General features: G+C 53.7%; 2 protein-coding genes across 2 annotated transcripts; both read right to left on the bottom strand.

The window, feature by feature from the left end:
- Positions 1-4,803: 4,803 nt before the first annotated feature.
- LOC120705562 (chromodomain-helicase-DNA-binding protein 1-like) lies at positions 4,804-7,306 on the bottom strand. Its single transcript, XM_039989971.1, has 2 exons — positions 5,905-7,306; positions 4,804-5,275 (listed from the first exon to the last, which is right to left on the bottom strand). Exons 1-2 carry the CDS (start codon positions 7,209-7,211, stop codon positions 5,092-5,094), a joined length of 1,491 nt encoding a protein of 496 aa, XP_039845905.1. The 5' UTR covers positions 7,212-7,306; the 3' UTR covers positions 4,804-5,091.
- Positions 7,307-8,640: 1,334 nt separating this feature from the next.
- Positions 8,641-12,215, bottom strand: LOC120709406. The gene is made up of 4 exons (XM_039995041.1): positions 11,896-12,215; positions 10,008-11,435; positions 9,190-9,246; positions 8,641-9,046 (listed from the first exon to the last, which is right to left on the bottom strand). The coding sequence occupies exons 1-4, from the start codon at positions 12,213-12,215 to the stop codon at positions 8,863-8,865; spliced, it is 1,989 nt and encodes a 662-aa protein (XP_039850975.1). The 3' UTR covers positions 8,641-8,862.
- Positions 12,216-21,033: the final 8,818 nt, after the last annotated feature.

Genomic DNA, 21,033 nt, shown 5'->3' with positions numbered 1-21,033 from the left:
ATAATCGAAGAAAAATGACCAAAAATCTGAGATTCGAATAGACATCCGAATCCATCCTTAACTGTAGTGCTAGGCACCGGCTGGAAAGGAGGTTCGGTAGCTGACGGCGTTGGCTGACGGCGAGTCGGCGACTAGTCACCGGCAACTAGCGACGGCGACGGACAGCGACGCCGTGAATATTGTACGCATGGGCGTGGTGATCGGATCGGATCGGGTTAGGAGGAGGATAAGAGCAACTCCAAGAGTTCTCTAAAAAAATTCTTTCCCAAAACTACATATTGGGGGTTTTGCTAAAAAATTCTTTCCCCAAAATCATACCATCTCACAGCAGATCCCTAATAATAAATTTCCTAATACTTTAAAACTTACCACGTCAGCACAATGCACGCCTGGCCCCCTGACCTCGGCCGCCCCCATCCCCTTCAGCTAACCCGCCGGAGCGTTTTTCTGCCTTCTTCTACAACTCCGGTCAACGCTCCGTTCTCGCCGTGCCCAGCCTCCACGGCCTGCCAGAGTGGGTCCTTTTCTAGCATCGACGGGCTGCTAGTCACCGGCTCCCGGCGGCCGCACGTTTCGACAACCGTGGCGCCCCCGGCCCCTGGGCGAGTGTGGGGGCTGACGGGTACGCACTCGGCGCCGCCAGCGAAGAACTCGAGCCCGCCAACAGCGTCATCCTGAACGAGCAGAGGAAGATGATGATGCCCCCGGCATCCATGTGCGCGCAGGCTCCACACTTGGTACTGACGAGTGGGCCGAGCAAGCAATTGGGGGAAGGCCAACCACGCGCAAATCTGCGGGGCGGTGGAGATTTGATTCGCATTCACGTATTTTTTCGGTGCGGATAGGGAAACTGTTGGAGGTTGGTTTTTTAGCTTTTCTCCCCAAACAAGATATGCGGGTTAATATGAGGTAGCTTTTGGAGTTGCTCTAAGCTAAACCGAAGCCCAACGAGGGGTGGGTTGGCTTGGGTTGGGTGCCCCGCTGACAGCTACCTCGCCGACGCTGCATCCCTGAGTCACATCCTGCTGCTCTACTGTATATTCCTTCCACAGGCCAGCCGCCAGCCATACGGACAGATTAATTACCCGCCCTACCAGCTCGATGTACCAGCGGTTAATTACTAACTTTTATGTTTACTAGGTAATTATGTCCGTGTGTTAATTTATAGAGATCTACGTGATCGAGTCGTGAACGGAATAGATAATAGGTATAGACTAGCAATTATACCCGTGCGTTGCTACGGACAAAGTTCGTATAACTATCAGATACGTATTGGTGCTCGTATGTTAATTTGTAGGGATCGTCTACGTGATCGAATCGTGGAAGGAGGAGGTTGGTTCGACTCCCATACGGTATGGACTAAGGTCCACCTGTCAATAACACAGTTAGACCAAACCAACATAGATATAGATATAGATATAAATTAGGTGTATAATTTGCAGATTTATCTTTGAGCATGAATTTTGGCGTAACCATGCCGACTTCAACAAGTTTTTTTTTTTAAAAAAAAGACCGAGTTCGTGTCAGTAGTATCTAGAGTTCTCCTCGAGATCAAGTCACGTGCTCTTAACTTAAGTTGGTGTATATACACAATATATACAATGTCTAATGACGAAAACTAAAATAAAACTTGCTTGTCAAAGAAACAAACAAAACTGTATGCATTGTGTTTGTTTCTTCTGATCAGTACAGTCGGTCGAAGCTCCGTCAAATGATGGGGGTCAGTACTCTCACTCATTTTTTTAAAAAAAGAATTAGAAAATTTAAAATGTTGCGATCGCGATGCATTCCGAAACGGAAGAAGAGTGCTATGCATGGTCCAGCCGGGTCAAATTCAAGCATACTATTTTCTTTGTTGGATTGGACTCGGTCCTACTTAAATCCTCTCCCGACGTGGCACTGGCCCTGGCGAAACAGGCGGCAAGAGCCCTAGAGATTTGCCGGCCTTGTTTCGCGCGATCCTGCGCCGCGACACGCCGCCCTTGACGTCTAACCAACTCGTTGCCTGGCCGCTCTCCAACCAACAGTTGCAGCGTCAGTCGTGGAGAGAGGCCGTGCAGGCAGGTGAAGAAGAAGAGAAATGCTTGCTCTCAGGAATCAGGAAGATGGGCTCAACAGCGACGTCCATGCACGTCCCAACCAGGAAAGGACTGGCCGAGAGGCTGCCTGCCCTAATGGCGTCCATGGAGCAAGCAGGTCAGGCTCCGACGTCGACGCCGAGCCGATGAGCATCGCATCGCTAGGGGATCGGATGGATGGATGGTGAATTGGTGATGCAGCCAGCAGCAGCCAACCACTGCAGTTCTGTCCGCTCTGGTGTGCACGCCTCAGCCTGAATCCCGGTTGGGGGAAGCTTGGGGTTTGGCCTCTTGTCCTGCCTGCCTGCCAAAAAGATTGCCCTTGGACTATGCTCTCTGTTTCTTCTTCTTCAGAAGGAAGGGGAGAAAAAACGAAACCCAGGTTTGCTGAGATTTTCTGCAAATGGAAATGGACGTGGCGTACCTCGATCTGCTTACGAGAGCGAGCCAAGGTCTTATAAGATGATGGAGGACCAGTAGGAAGGGATTGGGTAGCCATCAGAGAACCAGTTTTTGTATACATGCTTGGGAGTTGGGACTTTGTTTTTTGGTTTTGGCATTCAGTAGTCCAAGACTCCAAGTTCGTACTCTCATCTGACAAAGCACACACTGTATTTGCGTAACAGGTTGTCTGCTCTGGACTGGACCCCCATGGCGACATGCCATTGCCATCCTCTCCTCTCCTGGTGTGGTGTGGTCGGACAAGGAGAGAAACAAACACGGCATGGCCAGGAATCTGATTGAAGGGTATGTGGGGGCTGTGCACTGGTCTCCGCGGAGGACCATCCTAGGGTGAGGTGAGCAGCCGCCGGATCGGAGCCCCAGCAGAAACGCCAATGGGGATGGCCGCACAAGCAGGTAGCTGCCGCCGGCCACCGGGCCACCGCCTGTGCCTCGCCGGAAAGCTTGTCCGCACGCGTACCGTGCGCCCACCACCACCAACGGCGCGCCGGCCAGGGCCTGCCGGGGGTGGAGCCGGCCGTCGGTGGAGGTGGGGTTTGGAAGGACGCGTCACCGGCGCACAACCAGACCAGGAGGCAGGGGCGCAGTGGCCATCGGCGACCATTGGGCGACGGGTTCGTGTCACGGGCGGGGCGTCGTACGGATGCGATGGCCTGATGGGGTCTTGGCCGTCCCCATGGGCATGTGAGCTTTGGTCCCTGGAGACAGGCCAGGAGTGACCCCCAGCTTCATCTCTCGGCGTCAACCTCAAACAGACCGCGGGCTGCCTGCCTGACTGCTCTCGCAGATCACAAGCGAGCGTCGTGTACAATGCTCCTGCAGGTAGGCAACTGAATGATGATGAGTGATTATTACCAAGTACCTGGCGAAAAAAAAAAACTTCTCCTTGCTCTGGTTTGTCAGTCTATGTGTCCATCTGATGGTCAGAAGATGGGATTCAAGGACAATCAGTGGCGTATCAGGGTGTAATAAGGTCAACAAAGCTATGACTGCACTCACCACATCCTATTCAGCACCAGGGACATTTCAGTGCTTCAGTGTGTGTGGGTACCTGCTGTGGGAGAGGGGCACGACATTGACAGCCGCGCTGAGATCCCCGTGTCCTGCCCCTACCACCACCAGGTCGCAAGCAAGTGGTGATCTGTCCAGTGCCTCACATTTGAGGCAGTTATCTGTCCACAACCACAAGGATCGCGTCCCATCAAGCAACAACGCACTGGCTTTTTTGGAGCATAATGCCCAGATTTTATAGAAGTGCATTACCAACTGGACCAGGCAACGAGTCTCAGCAGTCAGCTCACACTGCATTCATGCGCCACTGTGCAGACAGAGTGCTGAATTATGATTCAGTTAAAACGTCCAGCTAGTCAGGAAATGAGTGGTGCAGAATATGGCAGTCCCTGTGTTAGACACAGAGATACTACTTGGAAAGGGAACACACAAGCTGTTCGTGGTGCAAACCTGCCTTTCCTCCCAATCAAAATGACAAGGAAATCTGCATTAATAGGTATCATGTCATGATAAAAACATGCTTGCAGGCCCATAACTTGTACTCAAATAAAGCGAGTCCTTGTCATATTCAGTATTCATCAATTGCTGACAAAGAGCTCGTGACTGTTACATATTTCTAGCTCGTGCGTTTTTTTGTTAAGTCTTAATGAAAGAGAGGAACAGCATCTACTATTGTAATTGCCACAGCTGTAGTCACTTGCATTGGTCAGCTGGATGGGTATCAGTCTTTATCACGGTCTGCACGGAGGGGGTTTTGCCACCTCGTTGTACAGGCATGAGCTAACCACTCCATGCTTCATGTACCTAAATGGAAGATTATGCCTCACCTCATGTCTGCCAACTTAAATGCTGGTCCTGCTTGTATCTAATGCGCCTGGACCCGATGCCTAAGATATATGGCCAATTTGCAAGCTCCATAAAGTTTTTTTATGTTGCTTCGGGCCTGCCGGCCAAGATCCATACATGCATTGCCTAAACCTAATTTTCGGCAACTCTAGCAAAAAAAATCGTAATGTTCTCCAGAAGCCTGAATTCAGTATCAACTTGGCCAGTTTCTGGCCAGGTAAATTAGTGCCCCATTCCATTTATTGTTGGTTTGCATCAAAAGCAACTGCAGACACCGAAATGGTATTACTTATTAGTACCATTAGCATAATTCATCTCTTGTACAAAATGCTGTAATAAATTCGAGATCAAAAGTGTCCATAACTGCAGATGAATTTGGAGCAATAGTAAATTGGCCATGCATCCCTTTGCTGGAGAAGAGGCTTCATGCCCCTAACTCGATAAACAGATTATGTTAAGCAGGAAAGCACAGACATTTAAGCACACACAAGACCACAACATAAATACAATAGGGCACTCGTTTTCCTATACAAGCATCCTAGTGACACATCAGGCCAGGGCCACTTTCTCTGAAGTTAACAGGTCCTAACTTCTCCAGAAGATCCAACAACTAAACACATATATGTACAAAAGAGTGAAAGAGTAAGGCAGACAGTTGGCCAAAGATCAACCTAAGGTGTATGTGCTAACAGAACTATGGATGAAAGTAAGGATCCTCCTTGTTCTGATAAATTGCAAAAAGTTGTTTTGAGTAATGTGAAGCCACCTTGCGACAGAACCCAAGAGCATTACGATCATACTCTTCTAAATCTGATATGGTCTTCTTCAGTGGACCATACAGATCACCATCTAGAAGAAATTCTGCTATGCGAGATCCCCTACAACAAACAGCAGAGTGCAATCAAATATCAGTGGACTGAGAACACCAAAAACGTCCCTTAGTGCTTGTCATTTCATTCTACTTCGTCCTTTAAAGTGGAATATTTACATTAGAGTTGCAGCTAAACAAAGTTCATGCACCTTATTGTGCAAGTTACTAGCAATAAAATTTCCCCTCGACAAGACCATCAACCTAAAATGTTTAGATGGACAAAAAACATAGCCAACCTATCTGAGAATTACAGTGGTCAAATCTTCATCACAGCTTAATAAATCTATACAACTTTTGTTTAACTTACAATCTTTATGCGCATCTTATGTTCATTAGTACCTCAGTTGTAGTACAGAGCTATTAATTCAGCATCGTTTCCTAACTTGAAAAAATGGAACTAAACAGAAATAAATAGAGCACACAGTTGAAGCTCAAACCAACCACTGACTAAATCCTTCTTTTGCCTGAAGGAAAAGGTGCGGAATAAATATATGTAGGCAAGAATGTTCCTACGATGCTGAAATTCAAGCTGTGTGCAACGACATCCCGGCCTTGCTTCTTTTAACAAGCAATGTATCTGCTAGTAAATCAACTAAATAGCTAGTGCAGCAAGCCAATGAGATGATATGCACATACCTTAGGGCATGTATCTGGTTAAACCCCTGCTTGTTCTGAACAAAAGTGGCCTTTTGCTTCTGTTCCTCCTCAGTTTGCTTCCGATAGAGGGCACAAACAGCCTTCAGGCAGATCTCGGGATGTTCATCGAATGCTGCTAGCATATCTCCCTCAAATTTCCAGTCTTTAGCTTTGTTTTTACGGCCTATGCGAGCCATAACATCTGCATAGTCTACCTCACTGTCAGACTCTTCTGGTGCTGGAGAGCCTTCATTCAGAACTGATGTACCAGACGCATCTGGTTTGTCACAGGATTCTTCAGCAGAATCACTTGTGTTTTCTGAAGAATCCTCATCATTTATGAACTCTTCCATATCATCATCCTCTTCCACATCATCTTCACTTCCTTCATATTCCTTGGGCTCAACAAAGTTGAGAACCCGGCGTGCAGCTCGTCCCCCTTTTGACTGATTTTTAACCAACCGAGCTGAGCGTCTTGTTGGTGGTGTAGAACACCCTTTTGCTTCACCAAATTCTTCTTCAGTATCGTCATCGCTCGCCCTCTCCTTCCTCATCTTCTTCAGCACTTGACCAATGGGAACCGTATCATCCTCATCCTCCCCACTCTGAATCTGTGACGGCGAAGCAGCCTTGGAAGTAACCACATCGACACCCTCAATGGCATCCTCATCCTCACTGTCACAGATTCTGCAGAACCCCCGCTTCTTGCCGGCCTTAACGCCTTCCTCCTGAAGCCCACCATCATCCTTGCCACTCCCAAGCCCACCGTCACTCACATCCTCATCCTCGCTATCGCTGGTGACCACCCGCGCCGCCGCCCGCTTCCTACCCCTTGGCGCGAGCAAAACACCGTCGTCCTCCAGACCCGCACTGTATTCCTTGCTGCTTCCACCGCCTCCCTCCGCGTCGCCTTCATCCTCGCTCTCCCCGGTCACCGACCGCACCGCGCGCTTCCGAAGAGTCGGGACGGCATCGACGCCCTCCCCCGGGCTTCTCCCGCTGCTGGCATCAACGGCAGCCCCCTCTTCGTCGTCACTGACCTCAATAACATCGCAGGCCAAACTACCGCGCCGCTTCTCGGCTTCCTTGTGCTCGCTTCCTGGTAGAACTGCTGCCAATCGGCCAAATTTTGGACCCCCCTCCGCTGCACGACCCGTTGCTTCTCTCGCCAGGGCCTTCCTCAATCGCGCGTTCTCGGCTTCGAGGAGCGAGACCCTGGCCTCCAGTTCAGAGACGCGAGAGGACTTGGCGGCGAGCTCGGCATCGAGGGCCCGGAGCTTCGCCGCGGCCCCCGCGGCGTCCTCCATCCCCGGCGGCCGCGGCGGCGCGAAAAAACCTTGGAGGATGTCGGCTGGCGGCGTGGATTCTCTGACTTCCTCAAGCGAAGTCACAGCTGACTTCCTCCCTCTTTGATGCCATTCGTTTTCTATCCAACGGTTGGCAGCATCTTCTAGCTTTCTTGACCAACCCAGACATAAGTCTTGGCCCATATAAAGGCCCAGTTCGCCGATAAGTTTTTACCTTTTCTTCATGCGATGCTTCTGACTTGTGCTTATGGATAACTAAAAGAAATCTTCTATCCTTCCCTCTCCTTGTTCCCAAAGGTGAAAAATGTACTCATATATTTTTCATGATTTGTGCAGTATTCACTGATTCTTTGTTTTCTAGTTAAGACTCAATGGCGCAACCCAACAAGTAAGTTCGGTTTACATTCGAAATTTCTTTGCTTTGTTTGTGTCTAGTAAGTTAGGTTTACAAGATGAAATTTTACTTAGTTCTGCACGTCTAAAGAAAAAGGAGTTCAATAAAAAATTAAGGTGCTGTTTGTTTCTCTGGGCTTTTTTTTTAACCCCTATCACATCAAAAGCATTCTTACTATTTAGAAGTATTAAATAAAATCTATTTATAAATTCTTTTTGACAGATGGGTGCTAATTCGCGAGACGAATCTAATGAGTCTAATTAATCCATGATATGCTACAGAAAATCTACAGTAGCCATTCGCTAATTATAGATTAATATACCTCATTAGATTTGTCTCGCAATTTAGCCCCAGAGTTCTGCAATTAGTTTTATAATTAGACTTAATTTAATACTATTAAATGATAAAATTCTTTTTTATGTGACATGGTCTAAAGTTTAGTCCATCCAACCAAACAACCCCTAAGGAGACATATAACTTGGCTCAGAAGATACTTGGTGGAGATTATTTTTTATTATTTTGTGCATAAAATAGTCCAAAAGGCTAAAGTGAAATGCTCTTTTAATTTTGCACTACAATATTGTGTTAAACTCGAGCGCAGATTATTTGCTTCATAATTTAAACTCAAGCTCAGCTCATTTGCGTCATAAGTGGGGCTAACTGTTGTGCACTAGAAAACTGAGAGATGCAACCACCGTAGGATGTAAAATGGGTGGCATCGGAGAGGGAGAAAGTCAGCTGTGACTTCCCTTCAGCAAGTCAGTGTGTGTTCTTCCCGATTGCGACGGGAGGCGGGGGCAAGCTTTTACGCCTTCTGGATAATAATACGGGCAGCGAGTTGGGCCTGGAGAAACGGTTCCGCTCCAAAAAGATTGGAAAGTTAAAGCCTTTGGGCCAAAATAAGAGGTTTAAAGCCTTTGAGCCGAAGAAATTTCAGCGAGCCTCCTTTTGCTTTTTGCCTTGTCTATCTACTTAGAGCCTCAAAAAAAAAATTCTACCAATATTAGTAGAGATTGAAATGTTAGAGAGACCAAATTCTCCAATAACATCGTGGTATTTTAAAATTACTAACTCGGGCTTTGATCTTTCGAAGCAATAGGCAGACCAGATTCTCCAAAATACTAAGAAAGAGATACTGCAGCACAAACAACATAGGACACACGTTCTGCTACACAAGCATATCCCAGTGACACATCAGGGCCGCTGCATTCTCCAAAGTCAACAAATCAAACTAAGGTGTACTGTACGTCAGCAGAGCTATGGATGAAAGTAGGGGTCCTCCTTGTTCTGATAAATTGCAAACAATTGTTTCGAGTAATTTGAAGCCACCTTGCGACAGAACCCGACAGCACTCGGATCATGCTTCTCCAGATCAGGGATGGTCTTCATCAGCGGACCATCACGATCACCACCCAAAAGGAATTCTGCTATGTGAGATCCCCTACAGTGAACACACAGTGTAATCAATATCGTCAGAGTAAGAACACGAAAAATCTCTAATAGTGCTCGTCATTTCATTCACTTTATTCTTTAAAGAGGAATATTGCAGTACGCTACGAGCTAAAGCAAATACATCCATGTCACCATGTGGTTGTGCAAGATATATAGCACTGAAATTTCCCCTCAACAAGACCCTCCAACCTAGACGTTTTCGATGAACAAAAACAAAACACAGCCTTTTTTAGCATTATGATGACCAATTAGTGAAACAACTTAATGAATCTATACACCTTTTTCTGTTAATTAATTAATTTACAGTGCCTACGTCCATCAAATGTTGTTAATATCTCAGTAGCAATGCAGAGTATTAAACTAATTCAACATTGACTTGGAACAATTTTTTTTGCCACGTTTAGCCGTTCCTCCGTGTAATGTAGCTTGCTATAAGAACCTACAGAAACATGGGGGTGAAAATAAGGTACTAGTACTACATTACAAAAATGGAACTAAACAAATAAATAGGGCACTAAGAGATATTGGGGGTAGTCTGACTAAATCCCTTTCTTCCTTTTATTTTTTGTTTAGAATTGAACAAATAAATTGGGAAAGATGTTTTCTTCCTCCACTTATCATAAAATCCAAGCCATAGGGAAGGAGTTAGATGACTTTATAAAGTTCATCATAGACTTCCACTATCACTTGAGAGAAACAACAAACAAAGAGTAATAACTAAAAAGAAAAGCGGATAGGAATCAGCAGCAGTAGAAGTTGCAACCATCCAGTGACTTTAAATCATTTTTTGACCTAAAGGAAAAGTAGTAAAATGAATTTACATAAGAAAGTTCCTATTATGATGAAATTCAAATTGCTTCCACAACGATCACCTCTCTTCTTCCAACTAGCAATCAATCTGCAAGCAAAATGGCTAGTGCAGCAAGCCAATGAGATGCATATGCACATACCTTGGGGCATCGATGTGGCTAAATCCCTGCTTATTATGAACTAAAGCGGCCTTTTCCATCTGTTCCTCCTGAGTTTGCTTCCGATAGAGGGCACAAACAGCCTTCAGGCAAAGCTCAGAGTGTTCACCAAATGCTGCTAGCATATCTCCCTCAAATTTCCAGTCTTTAGCTTTCTTTCTACGGCCCAGACGAGCCATAACACCTTTATAGTCTTCCACACCATCACACTCTTCTGATCCTGAAGAGGATTCTTCACTAGGAACAGATGTACCAGACACATCTGATTCCTCATTGCGGGATTCTTCAGCAGAATCACTGGCATCTTCAGAGGAATCATTATTTATGAACCCATCCATATCATCGTCTTCCTCCATATCATCTTCACTCCTTTCATAATCCTTGGGTTCAACAAAGTTGGTCACCCGGCGTGAAGCCCGTCCCCCTTTTGACTGCTTTTTAACCAACCGAGCCGAGCGCCTTGTCGTGGGAGCAGAACGCCCTCCTGCTTCACGCAATTCATCAGCAGCAGCATCATCTTCGCTCGCCCTCTCTTTCCTCATCTTCTTGAGCACTTGACGAATGGGAACCGTATCATCCTCATCTTCATCCCCACTCTCAATCTGCGGCGCAACTACACCTGAAGCGCCCTTCGGAGCAACCACAGGAACACCCTCAGTGACATCCTCATCATCACTGTCGCTGATTCCACACAGCCCACGCTTCCTGCTGGACGCAACACCTGCCTCCTGATCACCGGCGTCATCCTCCGTACTACCAAGCTCACCGCGACCCTCGTCCTCGCTGTCGCTGGTGACCACCCGAGCCGCCGCCCGCCTCTTTCCTCGGGGCGTGATGGAAACATCATCGTCCTCCAGACCCCCGCAATCTACCCCGTTGCTTCCGCCGCTGCCTCCCTCTGTGTCCTCGTCCACGTCGGCTTCACCCTCGCCCTCGCTGGTCACCACCCGCTTCCGACGAGTCGGGGCGGCAACGGCGCCCTCCTCCGGGTTCCGCCGCCCCTTGGTGCCATCAACAGCAGCAACCTCCTCGTCGCCGTCACTGACCTCAATGATGGCGCAGGCCACGCCCTCGCCGCCGAGCTTCTCGACTGCCTCGCGCTCGATTCCGCCTGGACCCGCCGCCAATCGGCCAGACTCCGGATCTCTCGCGCCTGTACGGCCCGTAGCTTCTCCCCTCGCCAGGGCCTCCCTCAGTCGCGCGTTCTCGGCTTGGAGGAGCGAGACCCTAGCCTCCAGTTCGGCGATGCGAGCGGACTTGGCGGCGAGCTCGGCATTGAGGGGCTGCCACGTCCATCTCCGGCGGCGCAAAAACCTTTGGGGGCGAAGTGGAGGCTGTCGCAATCGGGTAGAAGATGGAACTTCTCGGACGCGACGCGACGGGAGACGGGAGACGAGCAGCGAGTTAGGCCTGAAAGAACGCACGGGCCATCTGTTGGGCTGAGAAGATTGGGAGATTGGGCCCTTTTGTTTTTACCCAGAGAGATTAGACCTTTTGGGCCAAAGAAATTGCAGCGACCCAGGGAGATTATAGCCTTTTTTTTGAAATAGAGTATGTTCAAAATTATCAAAGTGAAGTGATGATCATCCTCATGTTTTATACTCTTTATTATCAGGAGAGATTTATTTGTATCTTAGTACAGTCGTATAACTTGGCTTTTATTTATTCACAAATTGTAAGCAAAAGATTTGCTAGCGATAGCTGCTTGTTCTGAAGGAATGGCGTCCTTGCCGAGGCCCCCTGGATCGCACGCATCCCATCACTCTGTTCACTGCATCCAGTCAACAGTATTTTTGTCTCACATCAAATCAGAACTAGCCAGCAGCCACAAACCAGCCAGCAGTACTTTTCTCTCACAATAAATCAGCACCAGCCACCAGCCACAGTACAGCGAACAGAAGTCGTGCCGTGGAGGTGCCACGGGTGCGTCTCGCTCCGGTTGTCGAGCGCCACCACGTTCTGCAGCACCACGTCCACCACCGACCCAGCGCCAGCCAGTACGCCGTGCTCGCCACCATCCCTCCCGCCGCCACCGCTGAGGAGGAGGGGATGTCGTCGCTCCTGTGGACTGTGGTCGTACACGTCCGCCGGGAGGCGCTGGTCGTACGCGGCCCGTAGCCTGCGGGTCATGGAGACGAGGTACGGCATCGCTGGGAACCGGAGCGACACGCCGTTGATGGCCCACCGCATGCGGCCGTCGATCCTGGTGTTGGTGTTGAGGAGGAGGAGCTTGCGGTCGGGCTCGGCGGCACGGGCAGAGCGTGGTTCGGGTACGCCACGGCGACGGACCTGCTCTGCTCCACCTGGGTGCCACGTTGTCCTAGGCGGGGCTCGCCGGCCGCGGCGTCGGCGGCGGGTGGTCGTTCCCGGCGCCGTAGCTCAGGACGGCCACGGCGCTGGGCGTCTCGCGCTTGCGGCCGACGACGTGGGACTCAGCCCAGTTGTTCCGGGACGGGTCCTGGTCAGCCGTCACCAGGACGGAGTACGTCTCGCCGGAGTAGAAGAGGAGGCTGCTCCGAGCTCGAGCAACGTCGCCGGGCTGCGTCATATCGCATTCTCGCGGTCCGGCCTCCGGCGGTGGCGCTGCCCTGCCTCGGCTCCCGTCCCGCGCTTGTCTGATGAGGAGGACGAGGACCTAGTCAACCGTTGGCACGACCGATCTCGGCCGCACGTGGTCGATCCAATGTCCGGAAGGGGCCCAGGGGTGGACGGTATTTGAAATACCGTCCACCCCGGGTCGGTGTTTTGGGGTGCCGTCCGCCTCTGGTTGTCGGCTTGTCTCAAGGACGTGCCGGCTCCGCGGCATGTCGCGTCTGGCCGGAGCGCCCCCGTGTCCCGGGCGTCGGATGATCTCCTCCATCCAGTTTGCTAGCATCTAGGCATGCCGGCGACGAGGCCACCTCGGCAAGCTGTTCTTGACGACGACGGAAGCAAAAGCAATGATGAGGCGCTGCAACACGCCCATTACCCAGCGCTCGCCCTGACTGGCGGCGTGCGCCACCACCGCATCGCGCTCCCGCGGAGGCCTTCCACCCCGGCCATCGAGCTCCCGCGCCTGCCTGACGTAGACAACAGAAGAATGGCAACGCGGCGAGACTGCATCCGCACGCCCCGCAAGCCAGCCGGGGGCGGGAATCTCCTGGTTGCTGCCATGCCCGCCCGGCTCGACGGCCTCGTCGCAAGAGCTCCAGCCTGCCTCCTGCTGGCTGCTGCGCTTGAGCCGCTAGCCCACTGCACGGCCGGCTCTGCCCCTCCTCATCGCCTGCCAGACGAGGTACTACGGCGTCGCCGGGAACCGAAGCGACCCGCCGTTGATGGCCCAGCGCACGTGGCCGTCGATCCTGGTGTTGGCGTTGAGGAGGAGGAGCGTGCGGCCGGGGCTCGGCGTCGGCACGGGCAGGGCGTGGGTCTGGCCGTGTGCGCCACGGCGACGGACCTGCTCTGCTCCATCTTGGGCGCCTGCTCTGCTCCCCATCTACGTCGCCGGAGTAGATGAAGAGGCTGCTCCGAGCTCGAGCAACGCCGCCGGGCTGCATCATATCGCATTCTCACCGTCCAGCCTCCGGCGGTGGCGCGGCCCTGCCTCGGCTCCCGTCCCGCGCGCTGTCTGATGGGGAAGACGAGGACCCAGTCAACCGTTGACGTCCGACCTACGACCGATCTCGGCCACACGTGCTCGATCCAACGTCCGGGAGGGGCAGGGGTGGACGGTATTTGAAATACCGTCCACCCCCGGTCGGTGTTTGGGGTGCCGTCCGCCCCTGCTTGTCGCAGGGACGCGCCGGCCGCGACTCGCCGGAGCGCCCCCGTGTCCCGGGCGGTCGGTTGCTGTCCTCCATCCAGTTTGCTAGCATCTAGGCATGCCGGCGGCGAGGCCACCTCGGCAAGCTGTTCTTGACGAGGCGCTGCAACACGCCCATTACCCGGCGCAGCTCGCCCTGACCGGCGGCGTGCACCACCACCGCGTCGCCCTTCCACCCCGGCCATCGAGCTCCCGTGCCTGCCTGACGCAGACAACGAAAGAACAGAAACGCTGCGAGACTGCATCCGCACGCCCCAGAAGTAGTCAGCCGGGGCCGGGCATCTCCTTGTTGCTGCCAGCCATGCCCGCCCGGCCAGACGGCCTCGACGGCTGCCGCAAGAGCTCCAGCCTGCCTCCTGCTGCGCTCGAGCCGCTAGCCCACTGCACGGCCGGCTCTGCCGCTCCTCATCGCCTGCCAAATCCCGGATTCTCATTCTACTTTGCAAGGTACACATGCCAATTCCTGATGCAATCGCCTTCGTTTGCTTGCGATGTCGTTTGATGGCGTGTCTGTCTATCGCCGGCGGCAGCGTACCAGGTGCTCGCTACTTTGCTTGCCCACAAGAGGCCAGGGGTGGCTTGACTAAACCTTCCTTGCCCTTTTTAGCCCCGCACGGCCTAATGCGTCAGTACCGAGAATTCTTTCAGAGCACGAATTTTACTGTCAACTAAACAAGGTTTTGTGATCTTTTCTAGGTGTTGATCTCACCTTCATGCAGCGTATGGGCAGTGGTGTTTTTGTGAACGGCGTCAAATCCTTTTCAAGATCAGTCAGCTACAGTTAAGAGCACGGTTCTGATCTGCATCCTTAAAGAAAAAAATGAGTTACATGGAAAAAAATGAAGGTGAGAGCCGGATCTTGAAGCTGCACCTGCCGGATGAGGACTGCAACGTGGTACGAGCCGGCGGCTGCGTTCGCCTCCGCCGGCCGGCCAGCCACCCGGCCGTCTCCCTACCCGGGCGGCCGGGGCCAATGGACCGCTTTTGTTCTGCCCAGAGCCATAAACTAAAGCACGCGGTCATGCTGCCCGTGATGAAGCAGCAGCGGGTTTGCCCTCTGCATTGGCTCCCAGCTCCAAGCTCGAGCAACGCCGCCGGGCTGCATCGCGTTCCAGCCGCTCTGCTCTGCTCCTGTCCCACGCTTGCTTGATGGAGAGGACGACGACGACAGGGGCCATCTAGGACCGATCTGAACCGCACGTGCTCGATCCTACGACTAGAAGGGACATCTACGACTATTTGAAATACCGTCCACCCCCTGTCGGTGTTCCGCCCTTGATTGTTGCAGGGATACGCCGCTTCTGCTGCACGGCGTGGCTCGCCGGAGCGCCGCCGCATACCGGGACACCCCCCCCCCCGGTCCTGGGAGGTGGGTGCCCGATTCCTTGGAGCCCTTGCTGGCACCGATAGAAACTTCTTGTCCCAGGCCGGTGTCATCATCCCGGTCCAAGGCTGTGCTAAGGCTCGCAGGAGCGCCGCCTCGTTCCGGTCTTCTGGATGCAACTTTCTCCAATCTGCATCGTCCTTGTCGATCTCCACCACACCCTTTTGTTCCTGTACATGACCAATGGCTAGCAGAAACAAGAAACAGAGCATGCACAATCCATGTCGGTGACCCAGCCAAAAGGCCACTGCCCGCCGCAGTCGCCACGAGCGCTGCCTCGGCGAACAGCAAGCAGCGCATGCTTCCTCGCCGGGACGTGGTCACCGTCTCACCGGCGTCTTCCTCGCCGTGCGCGAACTCAAAACTGCGCCAGTGGTGCGGATGTGGGTTCGTCCGGCCGGACCTGACATGGAGGACGAGATCGTGCGCAGGAGGCAAGATATGTTGTGCGGCGCTCGCGTCCAGCCACGGCGTGAGAGATCGGCGGCGGCATTGATCAGCTTCGATGAGCTCATTGGGTGGGGAAAGAAAGGAGATGCAACTTCATATTAGTATTCAAATCCTGTATAAGGAGATGGGTTGCACCAGCCGGGGCTGCATCCGCGGGCCCCAGAAGGCGCCGGGCGGCGGGGGCCATGGACGCTCTGCCCAGACCGGAGCACGCGGTCGTGTTGCCCGTGATGAAGAAGCTGCGGTTTCTCCCTCTGCATCGGCTCCCAGCTGAGCCACGCCGCCGCGCTGCATCACGTTCTCGCTGCCCAGCCTTCAGCGTGGCGCCGCCCTGCCCCTGCCTGCCCCCTGCTCCCGCCCTGCGCTTGCATGGTGGGGAATTGGGGACGATCGATCCAATCAACCGTTGACCTGCGATCTACAAACCGATCTGAACCGCACATGGTCGATCCAATGACTATAAAGGGCCCAGGGGTGCCCCTGGTCGGTGTTCTGGCTCTGATTTTCGCAGGGATGCTTGGCTTATGCTGACAGAAACCTGCTGGGACGCCTCACCGACATTCTCGGTCCTCACGGTGCACGAACTCGACATGGGGCCATCGATGCTGATGCGTTCCGTCTGGCTGGGCCCGACGTGGAGGAAGAGACCATTCGCAAGCGGCAAGATCAGCGCGGCGCTAGAGATCGATGGCGTTATCAGCTTTGATGGGCTCACTGGGGAAACAAGACGAAATGCAGCTCCTATTGTTCATCCTGGATAAGGAGATGGACTGCACCAGCCGGCAACACGGTGAGAGCAGCCTTCATCCACGCACCTCAGAAGCCGACAGGCCCGGTCGGCCATGAATCAGGTGAGGTCAGCAGGACACCCCAGGCACAACCGCATACTGAACCTTGCTTCTGCAGACTACTGAGCTTTGATACTGATCCCCAGCACGGCCTCATGTTTCCATTGGGCGAATTGACTGGGGCCGAATTGAGCAATTGTATTCCATTGGTACTCGGCGGTTCTGATTACAACATCTGAAATGAAATAACTAAACAGGAGTTAAAGGCTGATGTGAATTTTGCATTTTTGCTCGATTGCAACTTTTTTTAAACAAGCATTGAGGCAACTGTATCTTTGGATTGAGAAGCAGAATGCTGAAATGCAAACAAGGATCGCTGTCCAAACTGTTAATTACATTGAATTCAGTAACTTTCATACGCAGGGGGTGGTTGCAATTGGCAATTTGTGAGGACTAACTGTAGATTCAGATAAGGCACAAAGATCCATCATCGCTCTCATTGTATAGTCAGTCGTTTGATTTGGTTTCTACTGAAAATATAGGCGTGTCTGATGCTGCAATGCAATGCATAGCAGTTATGAACATACAGAACACAGCCTACGCTGCCATCCCCTCCATCACGCTTTGATCCATCATCTACTGGACGCGGCGGAGAGGCAGGTGGGCGTCGATGAAGGCGGCGACGTGGTGCGAGCCGGCGTCCGCGCCCGTCTGCCGACCGGCCGGACATCGCATTGCCTGGACCACGAACACCTTGCGCGGACCAGATCGAGCGAGCTTTTCCGGCGTCTCTTGCATCGTCAACCGGCAGGCACTCTCCACCAATCCCAAGCACCGCAGCCGCGCTGCACCGCGCTCCCGCCGTCCGGCCTGCTACCCAGCTCCCACCGTCCGTCCCGCCTGAGCTAGACGAGACTGACGAGATGAGGGCGGTCAACCGCTGACTGCTCAATCGATTGACCGTAATCTGAGCCGCAAGTGATCCATCCAATGGCTGACAGAGACCAAGGGGCGGACGGTATCTGAAATACCGTCCCCCCTGGCCTGTGTCTCAGGCGCCGTCCGCCCCTGGTGGACGCCGCCCCCCTCCCCCCCCCCCCCCCCGCCGCACGCTGTGGCTCGCCGGAGTTTTGCTGACGTCCCTCTATTAGACTATCATGCTTTGATCCATTATCCACTGGACGCGGCGGGGAGCCGGGTGCGCGCCGGTGAATGCGGCGGCGTGGTGCGAGCCGGCGGCCGCGCGAGTCAAGCGGCTGGTGGCTGCCCGGCCAACCCCTTGCATGGAACGATGAAACGGCGAGCCGGCGAGGTCTTGCATCGTCGACCAGCGGACACGCGCCACCGTACCAATGCCATGAACGGCCGCCGCGCTGCGTGGCCCTAGGCCCCCGCCGTCTGGCCTGCTCCCGTGCTCGCGGCATGCCTGAGGCCTGAGCAAGAAGACTGAGGAGGAGGACGTGGGTCAAACCGCTAGCTATTCAATCCTTGACCGCAATCTGAGCCGCAAGTGCTTCATCCAATGGCTCACAGAGACCAGGGGTGGACGGTGTTTCAAATTCCGTCCACCCCTGGTCGGTGTTTCAGGCGCCGTCCGCCCCCTGGTAGCCGCGAGGACACCGCCCCCGCTGCACGCCGCGGCTCGCCGGAGCGCCGCCGCGTCCTGGGCGTTGAAGGATCTCATCCCTTCCTCCTGGTAGAGGGCTAGAGGCTCTGTCGGCGGCGGCCGTGGCCGCGGCAGCGCCGCGCAAAAACCCCTTTGGGGGCGAAGCGGAGGCTGTGGACTGGAAGATGCAGAGCTTCTCGTTAGCGACGGGACGGTCCATAGGGGCTAGCTTCTGGTTAACCTCTGGCACTATCTCATACGGATCCTTGTTGCTACAGACTACTGATCCCTAGCACGACCTCATGTTGGCATTGGGGGCTGATTGAGCAGTGGTATTTGATCATTCCAGAGGTGGTCGGCTGATCTGATTACAACATTTGAAATGAAATAGCTGAACAGGAGTTGCAGGCTGATGTGAATTTTCCTCGATCGCGAGATTTTTTTTAACATGCAATGGGGGTAATTGCATCTTTGCATTGCGAAGCTGAATGCTCAAACGCAAATGAGGGTCGATGTTCAGTTGAAATTTTCTGCCAAGCTGCTGAACGACACTCAGCGCATTAGCTACAACTTTGCCAAGCACAAGCTCAATGCAACACTTCTATTGAATAAGTAGACAGATGTTTCCTCTAACACTTCGTCTTTACAAGCTGCTAATTACACTAAATTCAGTAACTTTCATCCGCAGGGGTGGTTACAATTGGCAATCTGGACCCCCTCAAAAAAAAAATCCCTCAGGAAAAAAAAACAATTGGCAATCTGTTCCCTCTATCAGTGAGGACCCACGGACTAAATGTAGATTCAGAATAAGGCACAAAGATCCATCATCGCTCTCACTGCATAGGCAGTTTTTTGATTTGGTTTCTACTGAAAATATAGAAGTGTTTGATGCTGCAGTGCAATGCACAGCCCCAGTCTGAAGTCTGAACTCAGAAGTTATGAAGAAACAGAACACTCAGACTACTCTGCAGTCCCTCTATGAGGCTGTCACCCTTTGATCCATCGTCCACTAGACGCGACGCGGCGGGGAGGCAGGCGGGTGCCAGTGAAGGCAGGGACGTGGTGCGAGCCGGATGCCGCGCACGTTTGTCGACCGGCCGGCATCGGCTTGCCTCGGCGGCTGGGCTCACGGACGCGTCGCCCAGACCAGATCGGGCGAGCTTCTCCGGCAAGAAGCGGCGGCGCCGTCTCCTGCGTCGTCAGCCAGCGGACGCTCACCGCCGATCCCGAGCACCGCAGCCGCGCTCCCAACGTCCGCGAGACGCAACGACGCCCCTCGGCGGCGGGGAGGCAGGCGGATGGCAGTGAAGGCAGGGACGTGGTGCGAGCCGGCGGCCGCGCGCGTCTGCCGACCGGCCAGGCATCACCTTGCCCAGACCAGATCGGACGAGCTTCTCCGGCAAGAACTGGCGGCGCCGTCTTCTGCGCCGTCAACCGGCGGACGCTCGCCACCGATCCCGAGCATCGCAGCAGCGCTCCCAACGTCCGGCCTGAGCTAGACGAGACGAGGACGGAGACCGCTGACTTTGCAATCCATTGACCGCGATCTGGACCGTAAGTTCTCCATCCAATGACTAACATAGACCAAAGGGGTGGACGGTATTTGAAATACCGTCCAGGCGTCCACCCCTGGCCTGGGTTTTCAGGCGCCGTCCGGCCTTGGTGGCCGCGAGGACGCCGATCCCGCTGCACGCCGTGGCTCGCCAGAGCGCCGCCGCATCTCCGGTGTTGAAGGATCTCATCCCTTCCTTCCAGGATCCGCCACTGCCTGCACAATCATGACGACGAGCTTGACTGCATCAACCCCTGCAAGCTTCGCGATGTCCATTTTCTCTCTTCTTGTCTGCTTCCTTCCAGGACTAGTGAGTAGTGACCGCACCAGACTGCTTTGCTACGGATGTATCACCCTAGTAGAACAAGAGCAATCTTTGCGAAACAAGCTAGCTCTGGCATGCTAGGTGGATGAAACAAGCTCATAGGCAGCAAGGTAGGTTGTAACAAGCATCATCTAATGGCAGAGTACTCCTGTTGAAGACAGAAGCTTCGGCGACATCGCCTTGCCTCGGCGGCTGGGCTCACGGACGCCTTGCCCAGACCAGATCGGGCGAGCTTCTCCGGCAAGAAGCGGCGGCGCCGTCTCCTGCGTCGTCAGCCGGCGGACGCTCACCGCCGATCCCGAGCACCACAGCCGCGCTCCCAACGTCCGGCCTGCAAAGCTCCAGCGGCTGCCTGAGGTGGACGAGACGAGGACGGAGAAGGACCCAGTCAACCGCTGACTTTGCAATCCATTGACCGCGATCTGGACCGCAAGTTCTCCATCCGATGGCTCACAGCGACCAAGGGGTGGACGGTATTTGAAATACCGTCCACCCCTGGCCTGGGTTTTCAGGCGCCGTCCGGCCCTGGTGGCCGCGAGGACGCCGATCCCGCTGCACGCCGGGGCTCGCCGGAGCGCCGCCGCGTCCCCGGCGTTGATTCATCTCATCTCTTTCCTCCCACAGACATAGAATAGTGTTCAGAACTAAAATCGCTGCCTAAGGATATGGGCTGCGCCGACTGGCGTCGCGGCGAGACTGCGTCCGCGCGACCACAGAGGCCAGGCGGCCGGCCGGTCATCTGGCCGTCGCCCCCGGCGCTGCGCGTGTACAGGGCGGGCTGTTGTGAAATTATTAGCCATGGATGGCGCTCCGGAGGCCAGGCATGGTGGTAGTGCCGCCGTGCCGGCGCCGGGGAAGAAGAGCGGAGGCTGATACTGCGTGTTAATTTATCCGCCAAGTACACGTCGATCCTCTTGTCCGCGAGACGCAACGACGGCCCCCGGCGGCGGTCACCTGGGCTCCGGTTGGCTGCAGCCTGGCTCCTCCTTTAGTTTCGCCGTGGACGACTGACGCAACGCAACCGATTGGTTGGACGGCCGGCAGATTTGATTCGATGCGCTCTGGTCGCGGCTGCGGACCGCCGGTAGGGTACCAGTTGTT

The sequence above is a fragment of the Panicum virgatum genome, chromosome 5K, assembly GCF_016808335.1.
Source record: "Panicum virgatum strain AP13 chromosome 5K, P.virgatum_v5, whole genome shotgun sequence".
Classification (NCBI taxonomy): domain Eukaryota; kingdom Viridiplantae; phylum Streptophyta; class Magnoliopsida; order Poales; family Poaceae; genus Panicum; species Panicum virgatum.
This window is presented reverse-complemented; position numbering and strand designations above follow the sequence as displayed.

Coding starts and splice junctions, on each gene's coding strand:
- LOC120705562 (XM_039989971.1), bottom strand. CDS start 7,211: ATGGAGGACGCCGCGGGGGCCGCGGCGAAGCTCCGGGCCCTCGATGCC. Junction 5,276..5,904: donor AACCAGATACATGCCCTAAG/GTATGTGCATAT, acceptor TGTTTGTTGTAG/GGGATCTCGCATAGCAGAAT.
- LOC120709406 (XM_039995041.1), bottom strand. CDS start 12,215: ATGCGGTGGGCCATCAACGGCGTGTCGCTCCGGTTCCCAGCGATGCCG. Junction 9,247..10,007: donor AGCCACATCGATGCCCCAAG/GTATGTGCATAT, acceptor GAAAACGTCTAG/GTTGGAGGGTCTTGTTGAGG. Junction 9,047..9,189: donor ATATCTTGCACAACCACATG/GTGACATGGATG, acceptor TGTTCACTGTAG/GGGATCTCACATAGCAGAAT.